At 42.5% G+C, this 16,948-nt stretch overlaps 1 protein-coding gene across 6 annotated transcripts in view; it reads right to left on the bottom strand.

Moving 5' to 3' along the window:
- The window catches only part of ANO6 (anoctamin 6), a 214,594-nt gene extending 203,318 nt beyond the window's left edge, over positions 1-11,276 (bottom strand). For 3 of the 6 annotated variants that reach the window (XM_022572395.3, XM_022572396.3, XM_089920568.1), the window contains exon 1: positions 10,890-11,275. In XM_022572395.3, the coding sequence (XP_022428103.1) occupies positions 10,890-10,962 (73 nt within the window). In that variant the 5' untranslated portion in view covers positions 10,963-11,275. Of the gene's footprint in view, positions 1-10,889 lie in introns of all 6 variants that reach the window. The other 3 variants (XM_089920570.1, XM_089920569.1, XM_022572397.3) reach the window with 2 other exon arrangements.
- Positions 11,277-16,948: the final 5,672 nt, after the last annotated feature.

The raw sequence follows: 16,948 nt of genomic DNA, 5'->3' as shown, positions 1-16,948 counted from the left end.
CAGACAGACAGGAACTGGGAGTGACCCACGAAGTTTTGCTGCTTTCCAATGCAGTGCTGACATTTTAGCCCATCTACCAAGGAAAGAAGAGGCACAGAACTGAAAGTACAGCAGTAATGCTACTTGCTCACCTTTGCAAGGTGCGTTAACAGCTACTGAAATCAATACAAAGAAAGTTCCTGCGTGGAGGATTCCCCCAGTACAGCTGAAGTTGTGAGCCTGAAAACACGTGCGGCATTTTACAGGTTAATCTAATGTACATCTTGAGCCTTCTTGTAGACCTGCTTTTTAAAGATTATAGTCTAAGTCCATGATATTTTTAGAATTATGAGAAAAACAGCTGTACTTGTCAGCCATCCCCCAGGGAGGGCCCAGCCCCCTGAACCAGCTTTGGATACACCCCACTTCTGTCCTCGGCTGTGTTATCCTGGTTCTGTCTCTTTTTTCACAATCTTTACATATAATTTGCTGGTGATCGGTGGGCATGTTTGTCTTCCCTGCCAGCATGGCTACTCGTCAAGGGCAGAGGCCGTTTCTTCTGCCTTGTGTATTAAATTCCTAGTGCCCAGCACAATGCCTGGCACAGAGGAGGTGCTAAACTGACATTAGGTAAATGAATGGATTTCCACATGCATTTTTGGGTTTTAGTTGATCACTTATTAGAATATAAGCTCCACCGAAGATGCGATCTTCTCTCCCTGGTTCTGTATCCTCAGACCTTAAATAGCACGTGACCTATAGGAGGTCTTCAGAAAATATTTACTCAATTAATAAAGATTGTGAGATGAGATCAAGCCAGTGCTCTGAGCTAAATAAAATCTCTATGTACATGACTTTTCAAAAAAGCAATAGACCTGATTTAGGAAGACCACTGCTAGCAATTCCATGATCAGCTTGCAAAGGGATTTCTGTGTGTGTGCCAAGTAAGTCAGTCAGTATGGTGACTGAACTCTTCAAAATAAGTATTTGGGAGTATAAAACAAGCCACTAGCCACAGTTTAGGCAACTGTAACCCTCAGGAAAACCATGATTACCCCATTGCTCAAAAGCCATTTGCTGTGTTGCTCACCCTTAGAGTGGATGGCAAAGCCTGTTAGAAACGTTTACGTCTCCTCTGTGATTTGTAAGTTGCAATATGCCTGTTATAGAAGCATGTACCCAGTGAGTACTAAATACTACCTAAATTTAAATGGAGGCAGGAAATATGAGACAATCTGGCATCTTGTGATGGAGGATAGGCTGAAACCCAGGGGACAACAGGAACTGCAGTTCTAAGTGCAGTTAACTGAAGGATGTAACTCTGGCTTTTACTGAAAAGTCACTTCTAGGAAAGCCTTACTTATAAAGCAAATAACCTTAAACTCTACTGTATTTGGGGATTAAAAAGAGCCTTCTTCCTTTTCTTTTGTTCTCACCTACCCAAATGGAATGGAATGTCTAACTTTTCTTAGGTCTGATGCTGCTAGAGAGGGCCTGGCAGTGTTTAATTTCTAACAAACTGATGTAGGCTGAATCATTCCCAAACTTCAAGCTTACAAAATGAGAAACATTATTTCATATACCTATTTTGCAAATTAGGTATGGATTATTTTTTTATATCACTAAATTCAAAACAATTCAAACCATAAGGGTAGCAATTTCTCTGTGTTCATGTCTTCTGTTTTATCATTTTGATCCATATCACATCCGCCTCTTTTAACAAGAGAACAAGTTCTTCAAACTTTTCAATAAAACTCAATGAACAGACATTTTAGTCTTATAGGCAAATTAAATATTTTAGAATTTTCCCATTTAAAAGAACTGACCATTCACATGATAAGCAAAATAACATATTTATTTAAAACTACATGTTTTATTAAAAGTTTATTTCATTAAAAGTTCACATGATCAATATCAACTTTACCCTTTAGACTTTGATAAAAGATACTTTCAAAATCTTAAATTTGCTAGATTAAGAAATGCTCCTATTTCTCACACATTTTCTTTAGTGTAAAGGCTATCAAAGTATCATTTAAATTTCATTATGAATCTTTATCCTATATTCTCTTACCTTTCTTACTAAAATTATATATATTCAAAGGGATGATACAATTCTATTGTGAAATCCATCTACTGGAAAATCCAACTTAGGTTACGCCAGTCACTTACATTTCTCCATTTTTAGTTGCTTTATCAGGACTGTCACTATTATTTATTGGCCTGTTATGTGCCCGGAACTGTTCCTCATCCTTTTATATGTTAATTTTAAACTTTATAACAATTCCGTAAAGTATCATTACCCTTTCTGTATTATTATCTCTACTACACTTTTCTAATATGGAAACCAAGGCTCCAAAGTTTTATGAACCTGTCCAAGGGTTGATCTGTATCCAAAGGCCTACCTTTCCAATCATAGCACATAGCTCTTCAATAGTCAATATCTTTCATTCATCTACTCATTCATTCAACAAAATTGTATTGATCGCCTATGCTGTGCCAGGCATTAAGCTGCTCACTGAGATGATAGCCTCAAGATGCTCACAGTTCAATGAAAATGACAAAAAATGACAGCTATATAAGTAGAAGAATGGTAAAATTGCTAATAAAAAGCAAAAGAGATATGTCTGAGTTAAAACATAGGTAAAAGCAGCTATCTATAACACTAACATTAGCTCATAATTATGGAGGGCTTTTAGTGTATCAGGCACCACAATCCTGCAAAGTAAGCTTTTTAAAATCGTCATTTTTAACACAATCACCTTTGAAGTAGGTTCTAATATTAGCTCCATTTTACAGAGGAGCAGAAAGTTATGTTAATCACTCAAGGTCACACAATTAGTGAATGTCTGGACTAGAATTTGAACTTACACCTGTCTAAAACGTAAGTTTAAGTAGTGGTGCCCTCCACCTCTGCAGACCCAGGCTAAGTGTCTGACAAAAGTACTGAGACAGAGGCAAGATAACAGACTCAACTGAGGAGAAGGAGCTGACGTGGATAAATAAAAAGGACCACAGGCTAGCAGAGTGGCCCCTTTCTCCCTCACCACAGATATTCGTAGTCCAACAGGACGCAGGTCCACATCCTTGGCCAAGGTGAGGCTGTCTGTAACAGACGGTGGAAATGATCTTCCAACACAGGGAAGAGTCGTCCTTTTCTTTTGCCTCCAGTATAAATGCCTCTAATGAAATTCAGGTTTTCATCTGCAAATCCAAACCTCAAGAAAAGATCATTTTCACCTGATCCCTAACACCTACACTTATCCAGGGCTTTGTTGGGGGAGGGTGGGGATCCCTGGGGCCTCGCCTCTCCTTCTTCCCTCCAGATCCAAGTGGATGTCGATTCCCAAGGCATCCATCCCCCAGCCCTCTGAGAGCGGGGTTTGAGTATGCCGAGGCAACAAGGGGCTGAGAAGGTCCCCTCTGAGAGGCAGGATAATCTCCAATTCTAGAAGACATTAAGAGGATGAGTGGCCAAGACTGACAGTGCCTGCATATATACAATGATCAGAAATTGGGAAGGATGTGGTGGGAAGGATGTCAAAGTCATGTCAAAGGTTTTTAACACCAGGTCAACAACCTCCCTTCACTGCCTTGTGACTTCCCTCTCTCCACTGAATGGTAAACACTATGAATGACCCTCCATGTTTCCACAATTCAGTAGTGACAATGGAGAATCTCATCATCAATCGTTCTCTCCCCAGTTCTCCTGTGATATTCTAAAGGCTCAATTTGTAATAAAAGCTATTCACTTCTTACTTAAAAAAAGTCTTCTTCCTCACTTCTTATGCATTCGGTTACATGGTGACACATGGGGGCATACATACTTGGTAAGAACTGCCTGACAGCAATTGGGAGGATGGGATAAGCCACATGTGCTACCAATGGAAATACAATCCCTACATTTATAAGCCATTTATTGGGAGCCAAGTGTCAGCTGTTGGAACCTTTCGCTAAGATTCCCTGAAAGAGATTCCCCCTGAAATAGGTTTCCTGGAATCTGAATAACACTGTCATTCTGTCAGGAGATCAGTAAGAGTATAGGAAAGCACACTCAGTAATTATCTCTTTGCAGAAACCACATGCTATTCTTCAACTCTTTTATCTTTAAGTACATGTGTCTGCAGCACAGCCACGGTCATGATCACCCTTAACCTGACACTTAGTGGACAGTTCCTGCATGCATAATATGACACAGAGCAATACAAAACCAGGCAAGGGCTTAGAGCTCTCCAAGGTTAAGAGTAACAGTTCCATATGTATAGCTGATTCACTTTGTTATACAGCAGAAGCTAACACACTATTGTAAAGAAATTATACTCCAATAAAGATGTTTAAAAAAAAAAAAGAGTAGCAGTTCCCATGACTGTTTTTAAATAAAAAAAGTTCATTATGATGGTGATATTGTAACTGCCACTCAGGAAGTGTGAGTGAAAAGGCCCCACACCCCCCATTGTACATGCCTTCTTGCATCCTCCTAGCAACCCCACATGGCTGAAAATACAGGCTGAGAAGCCAAGAAACTTGCCCCAGGTGATAGATTCTAGGTGCCAAAGCCAACCGCTAATTGAGGTCTTCTGACTGCAGGCCTGTCTCCTTCCCTCCTCACAGTTCTCCATCAGCGCAGCCTTCACAGGCTCTTTCTTCCTTTTTGTTTTGTTTTTCAAATGTCCTCTTTAGGGATTAACTTTCCCCAAAGAAACCAAGAAACTCAGTCTTTAAAATCTACTTTCCCTAAGTAGCATCTAAGATCAGTGAGCTTACACTGTTTCTTCACTATTTGTATTACTTAGAAAAAAAGGTGGGTTTTATTTGTTGATTTTTCTTTTGTTTGTTTAGAAAAATGTATCTTATGTTTTACACAGATTGAGCATTCAGGAATTGTTTAATGAGTAACAGTAGAAGGAAATAAAATGATACAACAAATGAATGCAATTGTTTAAAATCATAATATAAATTATAATAAAACACTGAAAATAATGTTAAGGGTCTGAGTTTTATACGTGGGGAGGGTGTTATTTTTTTTTTTAATTTAGTGGGGAATAATTTTTCTTAAAAACGTTGCAGAAATCAGAAAAAAAAATTTTTTAATGCTTAAGTCTGTGTCTATGGGATGCCACAAGAAAAATCTAACCATCACCCTGTCTGTGCAAAGCCAAAGACTATTTTTCAAACGTCTAGCTACAATGTCTGAAGAATCATAAAAAAATCAATTATGTAAACACAATCTTAGTTTATATAAAACAAGCTTTATAAACAAGCCTGTAATTTGCATAATTGTACTTTGTGAAAGAACATCTATTTACATGACTTTGACCTTTGGCTAAAGTTCTGCCAAAGTTAAAATAAAAATTATAGAAAAGAGAATTTTAATGACTAATATCCTTTCTTCCCCCAATTTCAAGTATTTGTATTTTTAAATAATGTAGGAAATAGTAGAGTTTCAATGTCTCAGATTGAAAGCATTAAATATAAAAGCAACATCTGGACTTCACAAAAGAGTGTATTTTCTTTCATTTGTATTTTTGGCTGCTGAATAACTTACTGCAGCAAGTTCTTTCAATTAGTATTCAGACATGTAGCCAGGGCAGTAATAAGACCACGGCAGAGAAAGTTGCCTATTAACCCTTCAACTTGTCTTCTGTGCAAACGTTCTATCTGATTTGGGGCTGAATAGTATTTGGATTGCTCTTTGGTACATGTCCAAAATATTCTATTGTTGACATTTTCACCTAGTATTTAAACTGGCTGCTCCTTGGGATGGCTGCTAAATAATTTTAGTTGCCTTTAAAAAAGCAAGACAAAAACTAAAAGAAAAGCAATAATGGCATAAGACAATCGCTTGACTGTATTAAATTCTCACAATCTCTACATTTACATATGAGTTACCAATCAGACAAGAAGTACGTTTCCTTGGTTGAAGGTGATTGGAAATGATGTTTTTCTGTTCTAAAAATCGTGATTTTTGCACGGACCCAGCCCTGAATGATTTGTATCAAAAGGAGATCAAGCAGCTTAAATCTTATAGCAAACAAAGCTTCCTGTTACGATCTAAAAAACAATCCCTTAACAAATGTTTGGGACTATGTGAAAAGCATTACTATACGTAGGCTGTAGCATACAAAGGGAAATAAGATAGCACTTCTCCCCCTAAGACTATACGTTTTGTTAAGATTTACTGAATTGACTGGAATACAAAACACAAACTGATATGTATGATAACATAAGAAAACCTTAAGTATTAGCTACAGTGGAAACTTCTATAAAATACAATGATTTTAATCTAACTTGCTACAAATAACGCTTTGAGAGTTCAAGACCATCCTTTAACTTAAAGCCTGACTGTGGAATTCTTAACAGTATAGTATAATCTTCCCCCAAGAATGTCAGAATTTAAATAATATCTCTGAGGGAAATCTTCACAGGAGCTTTTAGTCTAAATTTCTTGGTTTCTAAGAGGAAAAAAAACAAATATACAGCAATCAACATACGTGACTGTTACAACCCCTTGAGAAAAAAAAGGGGTGGGGGGCGTGTGTGTAGAACTCTTTTCCTCTTTTAGAGCTCTGTTTGTGTCAGATCCAAAGAATAATGAGACTTGTAAGACGAGACTGGTGAACCTTTTGGAAAGCAATTATATGACTTGAGAGTCAGAATATGGAAGATAAATTGTGACTTTGGATTTGAAACTGAAAATAACAAAAGGTTTATGCAACAGGGTAATAAGACTGACTATGTTCAAAGACAATGACTTTAAGAATAGTTTGCTTTGTTTTGCTTTTTAGCTGTCATACCCTGGTAAAGCATACATATATATACATACACACGCACACGCACACACACCCTATTTACATATAAGCCACTTGTCATAGCAAATAAGGCAAGGGCAGCATCAAGGGTGATTTGTTGAGAAATCAGGGAACATTTAGGAATGCTCAGGACACTCTACTGTTCTAGCTCCTTCCCTCACTTATCTGGTTATTCCTCCAGGGCTGGCATAGGCACTGCCTCTGTAGAGCCATCCTGGATTCCCCTAAGCAAGGTTACATGTTTTATCCTTGGTACCGCCGCTGACCCTGGTACACATCTTGATTACAGTACAGCATTAATCACAGATGACTGCAAATATCTATTCATATATCTGCTTCCTTCCTAGATAGTGAGGTTCCAGAGGTCAGGGACCACAGAACCCAGAAGAGTTCCTGGAAGAGTATGTACAATCAACGTTTTTATAGCAGATGACTGTGGGCATCTCCAGGTGCCAAAGAAGAGAACTCCATGAGGGCCATAAAAACCACTAAGCATTATGTTTATTATTCATTTATTTATTTAATTAAATAAATTTACTTAATTAAATAATTTAATTTATTTGTTTAATTATTCAAAGTAATTCATTTATTCTTTCTTTCAACAATGATTTGCTTGGCTTCCACTGAATATCAAGCACCATTCCAAGCACTAGGGACACAGCTTAGAACAGAAAGCACACAAAACAGCTGCCTTTGAGAAGCTTTCATTTTAGAGGGTGAGGAAGTGAGAATTTTCTTAAATTATAGTAATGGAATGTCTACAACATTTGGGATATTTTGCATGACCTAGTCTCAGTCCCCAAGAAATTTACATTAGTTGGGGGGATTAATTAATGCAAAGATAATGAATAGCAAAAATACAAGGTGAATGCTAATTGCATGGAACAGAAAAATAAGGGGTGTGAGCATTCATCGGTGGGTGCTTTGGGCTAGAGGGAACAACAATAGCTTCCTGGGATTGTGACGGGTTTAGAAGGAGAGAGAGCTGCTGAGAAAGAAGAGAGTCTAGTATTACTGGGAAGGGGAATGGTCTGAGCTAAAGCAGAGAAGAATGTAAGGCTTGTTGGAACAATACAAAATTCTCCCCTCCTGCACATCTGTTTTCCTCCACCTGCCACTGCCCTCAAGTCCAAGAGTCATCCCAGGCTCCTCTCTGCTTGCTGGACACATTCGGTCTCCAAGACATTGGAGATGCTGCCTCTTTCATGAGCTCTCAGACCCACTCCTCTCTATTCTCATGGCCACTGCAGGCCATTACTGAACCTGACTACCAGAAAGGCTTACCTCAAGCATCTCCCCTCTCCAATCCATTTCCCAATGCACTGCCAGGGAGATCTTTCCAAAAGCAAATTTGATTCTATCACTCCTTTCCGTATAACCTTTCTGGAGCTCCAAATCACCTACAGGGTAAAATCCAAAACCCTTAAAACGTTTGGAGGATTCTTCATGGTGCCATATCCCCCTGCCTTCCCAGCCTCGTGACTGCTCCCTTCCACCATAGGCAATACTTGAAACTCCAGACTCTCCTCCTGCCCTTTATGCCTGCCTGCTTCTTCAGCACCTGGCCCCAACAATCTCTTCTTTGCAGCGGTCTCCCATCCTCCTCCACGGCTGTGTATGTACCTCAATAATAGCACTTACTGCAATGGCTGGTTCCATGGAACCCACCTCTCCACAGCCAAAGCATGTATCTTACTCATTTTTTGCCTCCCAACACCTAATCCTACAACTACAAAAGTATTAATTTCAGTAGACTATGGAGGGTGGGATGCAAGAAGAGTAGAGATATTTTAACTTTTTCTTAAATATGTCTATACTGTTTGACTTGATACAACTATCAGGTCAATACAAACTAGCCCAAGTTAGTTTTCTTTCTAAATTGAGATCTACTGATGGCAGGTTGGAACAAAGCTCAAGGTCTCTTGCTTACTTCAATTTCCATTTGGGTTTTTACCCTTATTTATTTACAACTGTCAGTGTAAACAGTGACACCTCACCATAACAGATGAGTGTTTTCCTATGAAACAGACTGTGCTAATTTTATTGAAACTTTTTAAAGTTTGTTCCTATGATTTATATTGTATGCAATCATGATTTACTACCGCAGCCTGCTAAATAGTAGCATTATATATTATCTGACAGCTGGAGTGACCCGCTGAAAAGGGCATCAGTATGCACAGGTCTTGCAAGTCAGAAAACCTGGGTTTGAATCTTAATAAGCTGTGTGAGAAGCTAGGCAGATGAACCTGTGAGCGTCAGTTTTCTCTCCTATAAAAAAGAATACTACTATTTGCTCCCTCCATAAGAACGGACACCTAATAAACTGTTCTCAAGTGAATGAAAGGTAATGCTAAACCATGGAGTATAATCCCTTCTATTAAATTTATTTTTGGATTTAAATGAGCAGTGCCTACAATAGCCAAGATATGGAAAGACGTTAATTGTCTGTCTACAGATGAATGGACAGAGATGATGTGTCATATATATATATATAATACACATATATATATGTAATGGAATATTATTCAGCCATGAGAAAGAAGGAAATCCTGTCATTTGCAACAACAAGCAAATGGAACTTGGGGGCATCATGTTAAGTGAAATAAGGCAGAGAAAGACAAATACTGTATGATATCACTTATATGTGAAATATATGAAATATAAAAAAGGTGAACTCACAGAAACAGTAGAATGGGGGGGGCGGGGAAGGTGAGGAGATACTGGTCAAAGGGTACACTTCCAGTTAGAAGATGAATAAGTTCCAGGGATCTATTTACAGCAGAGTGATTAGAGTTCATAATACTGTATCTTATACTTTGAGAGAAGATCTTAAATGTTCTCGCCACAAAAAACAAATGGTAATTAAGTGACGTTGCAGAGGTGCTGGCTAACTCCATGGTGGTAATCATTTTGCAACTTATAAATGTGTCAAATCAAGACGTTGTACACCTTAACTTACACATTGTTATATGTCAATTATATCTCAAAAGAACTGGAAAAACCAGAAAAATAAATAAATGAGCAGAACCTAAAACGTGAACGAAAAACCACATCTATCTCCTAAAATTACTTCTAAAGTTATTAGAGAAGAAGGTATTAGAGAAGCATATATTAGAGAAAAGTATTAGCACATGAGCAGGAACTGTTACGTTTTTAAAACTGATTTGGCGTCCAGGAAACTGAGTCGGAGTCTGCCTAGTAATTTAACTGCCCGTCTTCCGGACGGACCCAATATGCCATCATTCCCTGGCAGTGTTCTCTTTAGGGACCAGATTTTCTCCCCACTGCTCCAATTGCTTTCGCCTTCCTCACCTCCTCCGACTCCGTTTGTTTGTTTAACTCTTAAACAGCTCTCCCTCCGTTCTGTCCACTCTTTCTAAGCACTTTTAACCAGAAATGGGGCACCGGGGCCCTCTGGACGGGTAGGAAATGCCTTGCGGTCCACCCAGCCTAAGGGCTTCCTCCTCCCATCCGTTCCCCCGCGGTCGCTGCGGATGGAAAAAGGAACCCGGCCCGCGCCCAGCGGCCACAAATCAGTTCCCGGGCCGCCCCACCCAGGCCCAACCCTCCGTCCCAGAGCCACGCCGTTTGCTTTCACCTTAAGGAGGATTCAGGCGGGTCACACCCCTGCTCTCCAACCCGGGCGCGCTCCCCGAACCCCGCCCACGGGCTCGCCGCCCACGCCTGTTCGAGCCGGAGAAAATGACCCAAAAGTTGTTTTTCTGAGTCAAGACTTCCGCGCTCGGGGGCGTCCCCGTATCTACCGTGACTACTCAGGGGCCGCGTCCCTCGCCCGTCCGGAAACTGACCTAGGGGCCGACGCGTATCCCGCGCCTCCCCGGCTTTCCCGGGGGCCGCCAGCTCGCCCGCCGGTCAGCGGCGCGAGGCAGCCGCACTGCGGCCCGGGGCGGGCGGCGCGGGCTTCCCCCCACCCCCACGGCCCCCCGCACCCGAGCTCCTCTGAGCGGCTCAGGGTCCCCGCCAACTTCCATTCCCGAGGGCGCGGCGCCCACGCGCAGTCCCCGACTTCTCCCGCTTTAGCTCGGGCTTTCGGGAGCGGACGCGGGGCCCCGCGTCAGCTCACCCCCGGAACCCGCGGCTCACCGATATCCCCATCGTCGTCGTCGTCCTCCTCCAGCTCCATTTCTAGCAGAACGTCCCTGGTCATCATTTGCATGGCTCCCCCCGGAGGCGGCTCAGAACTTGGCGCGAAGTTGGGGGCTTTCGGGGTCCGGAACGACGGCGCTCGGGCGAGGCCGGCGCCCGGGCGGGGACGGCGAGGCGCGTCTCGCTGCCGGCTCAGAGGCCGCTGTGCTCAGCCCGCGCTCGGAGAAGCCGAACCCAAGCGGCCGCCAACCCGAGCCCTAGAGCCCAAGGCAGCCTCTGGCCACCGGAGCCGGGCCCGGCCACTGAGCATGCCCAGTGAGCGCCGAGGCTCGCTGAGGAATGATTGAACTTCCCCCGGTTTATGAGGCTCTCAGAAGGAAGTCGGGAGAAGAGAGGGAGTAGCCGGCGCCCGCGTTGTGCACGCGACTGAACTCGCCGAAGGGGGAGGTGAGAGCACGCGAGGGTGGGAGTGGGCAGGGTTCCCCCGAACGTTGCCTCCAAACGAGGCAGCTTTCTGTTCCAAGGTCATACATGGACACGTCCGGAGCCTCGCTCTCTTTGACATCTGTTACGAGAGAGGGGGGAAACGCTGCTGGAGCGCCCAGGCAGGACCCTGAAGGAGAGCGCGTTTGCATGGTGTTTAAAGACGAAGTGGGGGGCCAATGGAGGATGTTGTTAAAGTATCAATTACTCTGACTCCAAGTGGGGGAACGTGTATTCTGTAGGGGAATGGGGAGGGGGCAATTACAGAGAAGGTCAAACTCGTAGATGAGAAACAACTGAAAAAAGACCAAGAAAGCGAGACCTAAAGAAACACGTTCACAAAAGGCAGGAGGATTTCCGCCTCAAGTGAGGTTAGGAGGCTGGAGAAGCGCCACCTACCCCCGCCCGCAGGAGCGCGCACAGGGAGTGGTCGGAAGATGATCACTGAGCGTGCAGCGTACGGGGACCTTGAAAACTTCATCCTCAGTATCACAAAGGCAAAAGAAGTGAAGACCTCCACTATGGGTTAGGTGTAAATTATTATAAAGCACTGTGAAAAAACGTCAGAACCAGAGGAAACAAAGTACTGAAATAAAGTTGAGGCAGAAGAGTATAAGAACACAATGCTGGAGGCCAGAGGGAACAGTAAGACAAATACAAAGGGAGTTCTGCTTTTGAGATACATGGGGTAGTTTGAACTGCGGCTTCCTGGGATTGTGCGTCCGCAGAACTTTTTTCAAAGAAGCTGGTGAATTCAGATGGGTCCATTCTGACTTCTCAAAAGGGCTAGAAGGTGTATTTGTAATCCTTGTTATATTCATTGTTCCCCTAACACTTATTGAAACTTTTTATATTTTTTCCACTTAATTCAGAGTTATGATAATTAGAATAAATATTCAGATAACACTAAATCTGTGCATTTTATTCTATATACTTACTTCTGATGTTTTCATATGAAAGAAAGAAAACATTGAGATCAACTGTAAGTGGGAGTGGGAAAACAGCTATGAATATGCATGATAAGACATGAGGAAATTACTTTTAAGAAAATATCCGGGAAACATTATACTTACTTCTTAAGGAAACTTTTGGGAAAAAATTATTTCTAATATAAAGAGAAACCAATACAGTACTCTGAAGATAGGAGGGTGGGAAAAAAAGCATGGGAGGATGAAGAAGAAAAAAAATGAGAAGGAGAAAAGATTGTTTTCTTTTAGTGAACTCTTTCGCCAATTCTTATGGGACCTACTAAAATAGAAATTCCAGAGGTATTTTGGTTACATGATTGATGTTCACAATTTTCATTTAACATATGGTACTTTTTATGTGCTAGGCACAGTTCTAAATGTTTTACATTCAGTCATTTAATCCTCATAATGACCCTACGAGTTGTTACCAGTCTTTCAGGTGCAGAGCAATTGAATAACTTGTCCAAAATCACACAGGGAGTAAGTGACTGACCTGGGATTCAAACCCAAGCAGCTTATTCCAGAATTTGTGTTCTTAGCCAATTTATAAACCACTTCCAGAGATATTTCTAAATCCATTTTTAAAAATCACTTTTTTTCTCCCCACCAATTCTAAGCTCTAAAATTCTTACCAACTCCCTGCCACAGTTCTTTCATCAAATAGTCCGGTTCTTAGGGCCTAAGGCTTTGCTCAAGGTTAATTAGTAGTTAGAAAACACTTGTGATTGATTTTGCAACAGGTTTCAATGCTCATTTGAAATTCTTCACAGATTTTAGAGTTTACATTTTTCTTGCTGGATAAATGTTGCAGAGAAACATTGCTGGCCTTATATGTAAAGTGACTGTTGCTAGAAGGGAAATGAATTATTTACTTTGGTTAGCTGTAAGTCTATTATTAGTAAATTCCATTCTTTCACTTAATCTATTTTATTTCCTGCAGCTTCTTTCATGCATTATTTTTTTTTCAACTGAGTAACATATGCTTCAAAAATAATCGAGGTAATAGGCCTAGGTAAGAACCACACTCTTGACTCTGAAAAATTATCAACTATATCATGAATAGTTTATGAAACAAAATGTGCCTAACAATCTGAGGCCAGGTGATAGCTTGCAAAGCTTTACCAAGTCAGGGGTCAGAGACAAAGTATCTTCTCCTTCATTGGTCTTCTGATTAATTGCAAACCTTGTCTGGCCACAGGATGGCCCATCTTTATCTGCCCATCTCTTAAGTGTTGGTGCTTCTCTGGCTTCCGTCCTCAGGCCTCTTTCCTTTTTTTTTTTTTTAAATTTATTTTTGGCTGTGTTGGGTCTTCATTGCTGCGCGCAGGCGTTCACTAGTTGCGGCGAGCGGGGGTTACTGTGCGTTGTGGTGCGCAGGTTTCTCCTTGCAGTGGCTCTCTTGTTGCAGAGCACAGGCTCTAGGTGCCCGGGCTTCAGTAGTTGCAGCATGCCGTCTCAGTAGTTGTGGCTCACAGGCTCTAGGGCGCGCGGGCTTCAGTAGTTGTGGTGTGTGGGCTCTAGAGCACAGGCTCAGTAGTTGTGGTACACGGGCTTAGTTGCTCTGCAGCATGTGGGATCTTCCCAGCCCAGGGATCGAACCCACGTCCCCTGCATTGGCAGGCGGATTCTTAATGACTGCGCCAACAGGGAAGTCCCCTTAGGCCTCTTTTCTTCTCATTTTTCCCTACTTAACTCATTCATTCTTATAACTTTATTATCTTTTCCAAGCAGGGCTAGTTTCATGGGCATACTAACAGTTCATTCACACAGGGCCCTGCACTCAGAAGGGCTTAATGCTTGAGGTCTCAATGCTCTGTGGTTGCCCGATTGAAATTCTTAATAACATTACCTTCGGGTTTTTGTTTTGTAAGTGAAGTCTAATGGGAGAGTGGAGCATGTCTCCCACCACCTCTCTGCCTCCCTGGGATAAGTTCAGCTGCCAGCTCCGCCCATTTTCTGGCATCTCAGCCCCACCCACTCTCCTCCTCACCCCACCCAGCTCCAGGACCACAGGACCAGGAGGCACCGGGACAGGCACGGGGAAAGTCAGGGTCATGTGTGTGCACCCACGGTGTCTTAGGGCAGGGCATGGCGGCAGCTGTCCTGGACTGTCAGTGCCACAGTCCACCTAGTGGGCGACTTGGTAGGGATGAGCCTCTTACCCATTCCCTGTGCAAGTGCATCCTAGCATGGAAATTGCAATCCCTGTTTGTGTGTGTGTGTGTGTGTGTGTTACTAGGGCCTCTCACTGCTGTGGCCTCTCCCGTTGCAGAGCACAGGCTCCGGACGCACAGGCTCAGCGGCCATGGCTCAAGGGCCCAGTCGCTCCGCGGCATGTAGGATCCTCCCGGACTGGGGCTGGGGCATGAACCCGTGTCCCCTGCATCGGCAGGTGGACTCTCAACCACTGTGCCACCAGGGAAGCCCGGAAATTGCAATCTCTTGGAGGTGTCCCTCGATGTGGTTTGGAGAATACAGGCTGTGGGAAGGGGAGATACCTGGCTCAACTTCCCCACCCTCATCCAGAGCATTTAGTCCTCCAAATTGTTGGGAGGAGGACAAAGCAGTTGATGGACCTCAGAGGCTATTTGAAGAAGGGACCCTGCATTGCATTTTACACTGGGCCCTGCAAATTGTAGAGTTGGCCCTGATTCCAAGGTCTTTATTTGCAGCCCAAATTTCTCTTCAGTGTTGCGAATGGTATATCTGCCTGCATGCTTGAACATCTTCACTTGGATATTTAAGACATTTCAGATTCAGCAGGTTTAAAATTAAATTTATAATCTCTGCCCCAGACCAGTTTCTCTAAACCAGGAATGACACCACTAATCACACAGGCCAATAATTTGAGCATCATTTTGACTCCTTCCTCTCTCTCTTTTCCCTCCTACCCAGTCAATTGCTAAATCCTGTGGCATCCACCTTCTGGATATCTCAAACACAACCTGTGTTTGTTACCCATTGTTACATTGTTGCATAACTGCATAGCATGATGTTTTAGCTCAGACTTGAAGGAAGTAAGAGATTAAGACATGAAATTATCTGAGGGAATGGAGTCTAATTTAGGCAGAAGGAAAAGCAAGTGTAAAAGTTCCAAGGAGAACCAGCAAAGAGGTCATGGCAACAGTGGCATAAAAGATTAACCCTCCCCCCACAAAAAAAAAGATTAACCCCAAATGTAGTGGCTTAGAGCAACAATAAACATATTATCTCACTCAGTTTCTATGAGTCAGGAATTTGGAGCAACAGAGTCAAGGGATTCTGGGCTGCATTCTCTCAAAGTTCTAGGCAAGATGTTGGCCAGCGCTGCACCTAAAAGCTTGACTAGATCTTCTCCTAAGATAGCTCCACTCAAGATAGTTCACTCTCAAGTGGTGCTGCTTGTTAGCAGACCCCTTGGTTCCTTGCTATGCAGGCCTGTCTGGAGGCTTCTCGAGCATCCTCATGACACGACATTTGTCTTCCCGCAGATGAGCAGTTCAAGAGAGTGGGCAAGGTGGAAGCTACAACATCTTTTATGACCTAACCTTGGAAATCACACGGTTTCAATTGTCAATCACACAATCGTCAATTCTGCCATTGGTTACCCAGGTCAGTCAGCTCTACTCACTGAGGGAGGGGCTTATACAGAGCATGAAGACCATAGGCAGGGATCTTGGGGAGCCATCTTGGAGGCTGGCTGCCACCCATCTCACCGTCACTGTTCTGATACATACCACCATCATTCTTCATTCTTAGTTCCTGAGAACCACCTATATGCTGGCCACTTTCCTGGGTGTTGTGGGTTTAATAGTAAAAACAAAGACAGACAACATCCCTGCCCTTATGACCTTCCATTCCAGTGGATAAAGACAAGTAAGACAAATGTTCTCATTTATTTGTGAATTCCAGTGGATAGAGACAAACAAAAAAGTACATTTGTCTTATTTGTCTTGGCAAGAGCAATAGAGAATGATGTGGATTTACACGGAGTGGTTGGGAAAAGCCTCTGATAAAGTGACATTTTAGCAGAGATTTGAAGAAAGTGAGGGAACAGACATGTAAGTACCTGAGAGAACAGAGTTTTAAGGAGAGTTAAGTTTCAGGTGCAAAAGCCTTGAGGACAAGCATGCTTAGTGTCTTCAGAAAAAGCAGAGAGGCCATGTGACTGTAGCATTAGTGATGCAGGAGGAGAGTGGTAGGAGGTCAGGGTTGGTGAGCGAGGGGGAGTGCTGCAAATCACTTTTGCCATCAGAAGGTCTTGGGCTTTTACTCTGGATAATTGTGGGAAAACTTTGGAAAGTTTTGAATAAGTGGATGGAGTAATTGAACTGATATTTAAAAGGATTTTTCTGACCGCTTTATGGGAAATAGACTAGATTATGCAAAAGGAAGTGTAAAAGAAGGGAGACAGTTAAGAGACGAGTTCTTTAATTTCGACAAGGGGTGATGGTCTTGAACCAGAGTGGTAGTAGTAGATGTGGATTATAGATATGTTTTGAGGTAGGTCTGAAAAGAGTTTCTGATATAGTCAGTATGGATATGAGGAAAAAAAGAGGGAGTCAAGAATGACTCTAAGATTTTGACCTGAGTAACTAGGAGAATGGAGTCGCTGTTTTTGAGATG

This window comes from Delphinapterus leucas, chromosome 11, assembly GCF_059928025.1.
Source record: "Delphinapterus leucas isolate spDelLeu-1000000601 "Yukka" chromosome 11, BTC_Dleu_Yukka2, whole genome shotgun sequence".
In the NCBI taxonomy this organism is placed as follows: Eukaryota; Metazoa; Chordata; class Mammalia; order Artiodactyla; family Monodontidae; genus Delphinapterus; species Delphinapterus leucas.
The sequence above is the reverse complement of the archived record's forward strand: the minus strand, read 5'-3'. Positions and strand labels throughout refer to the sequence as shown.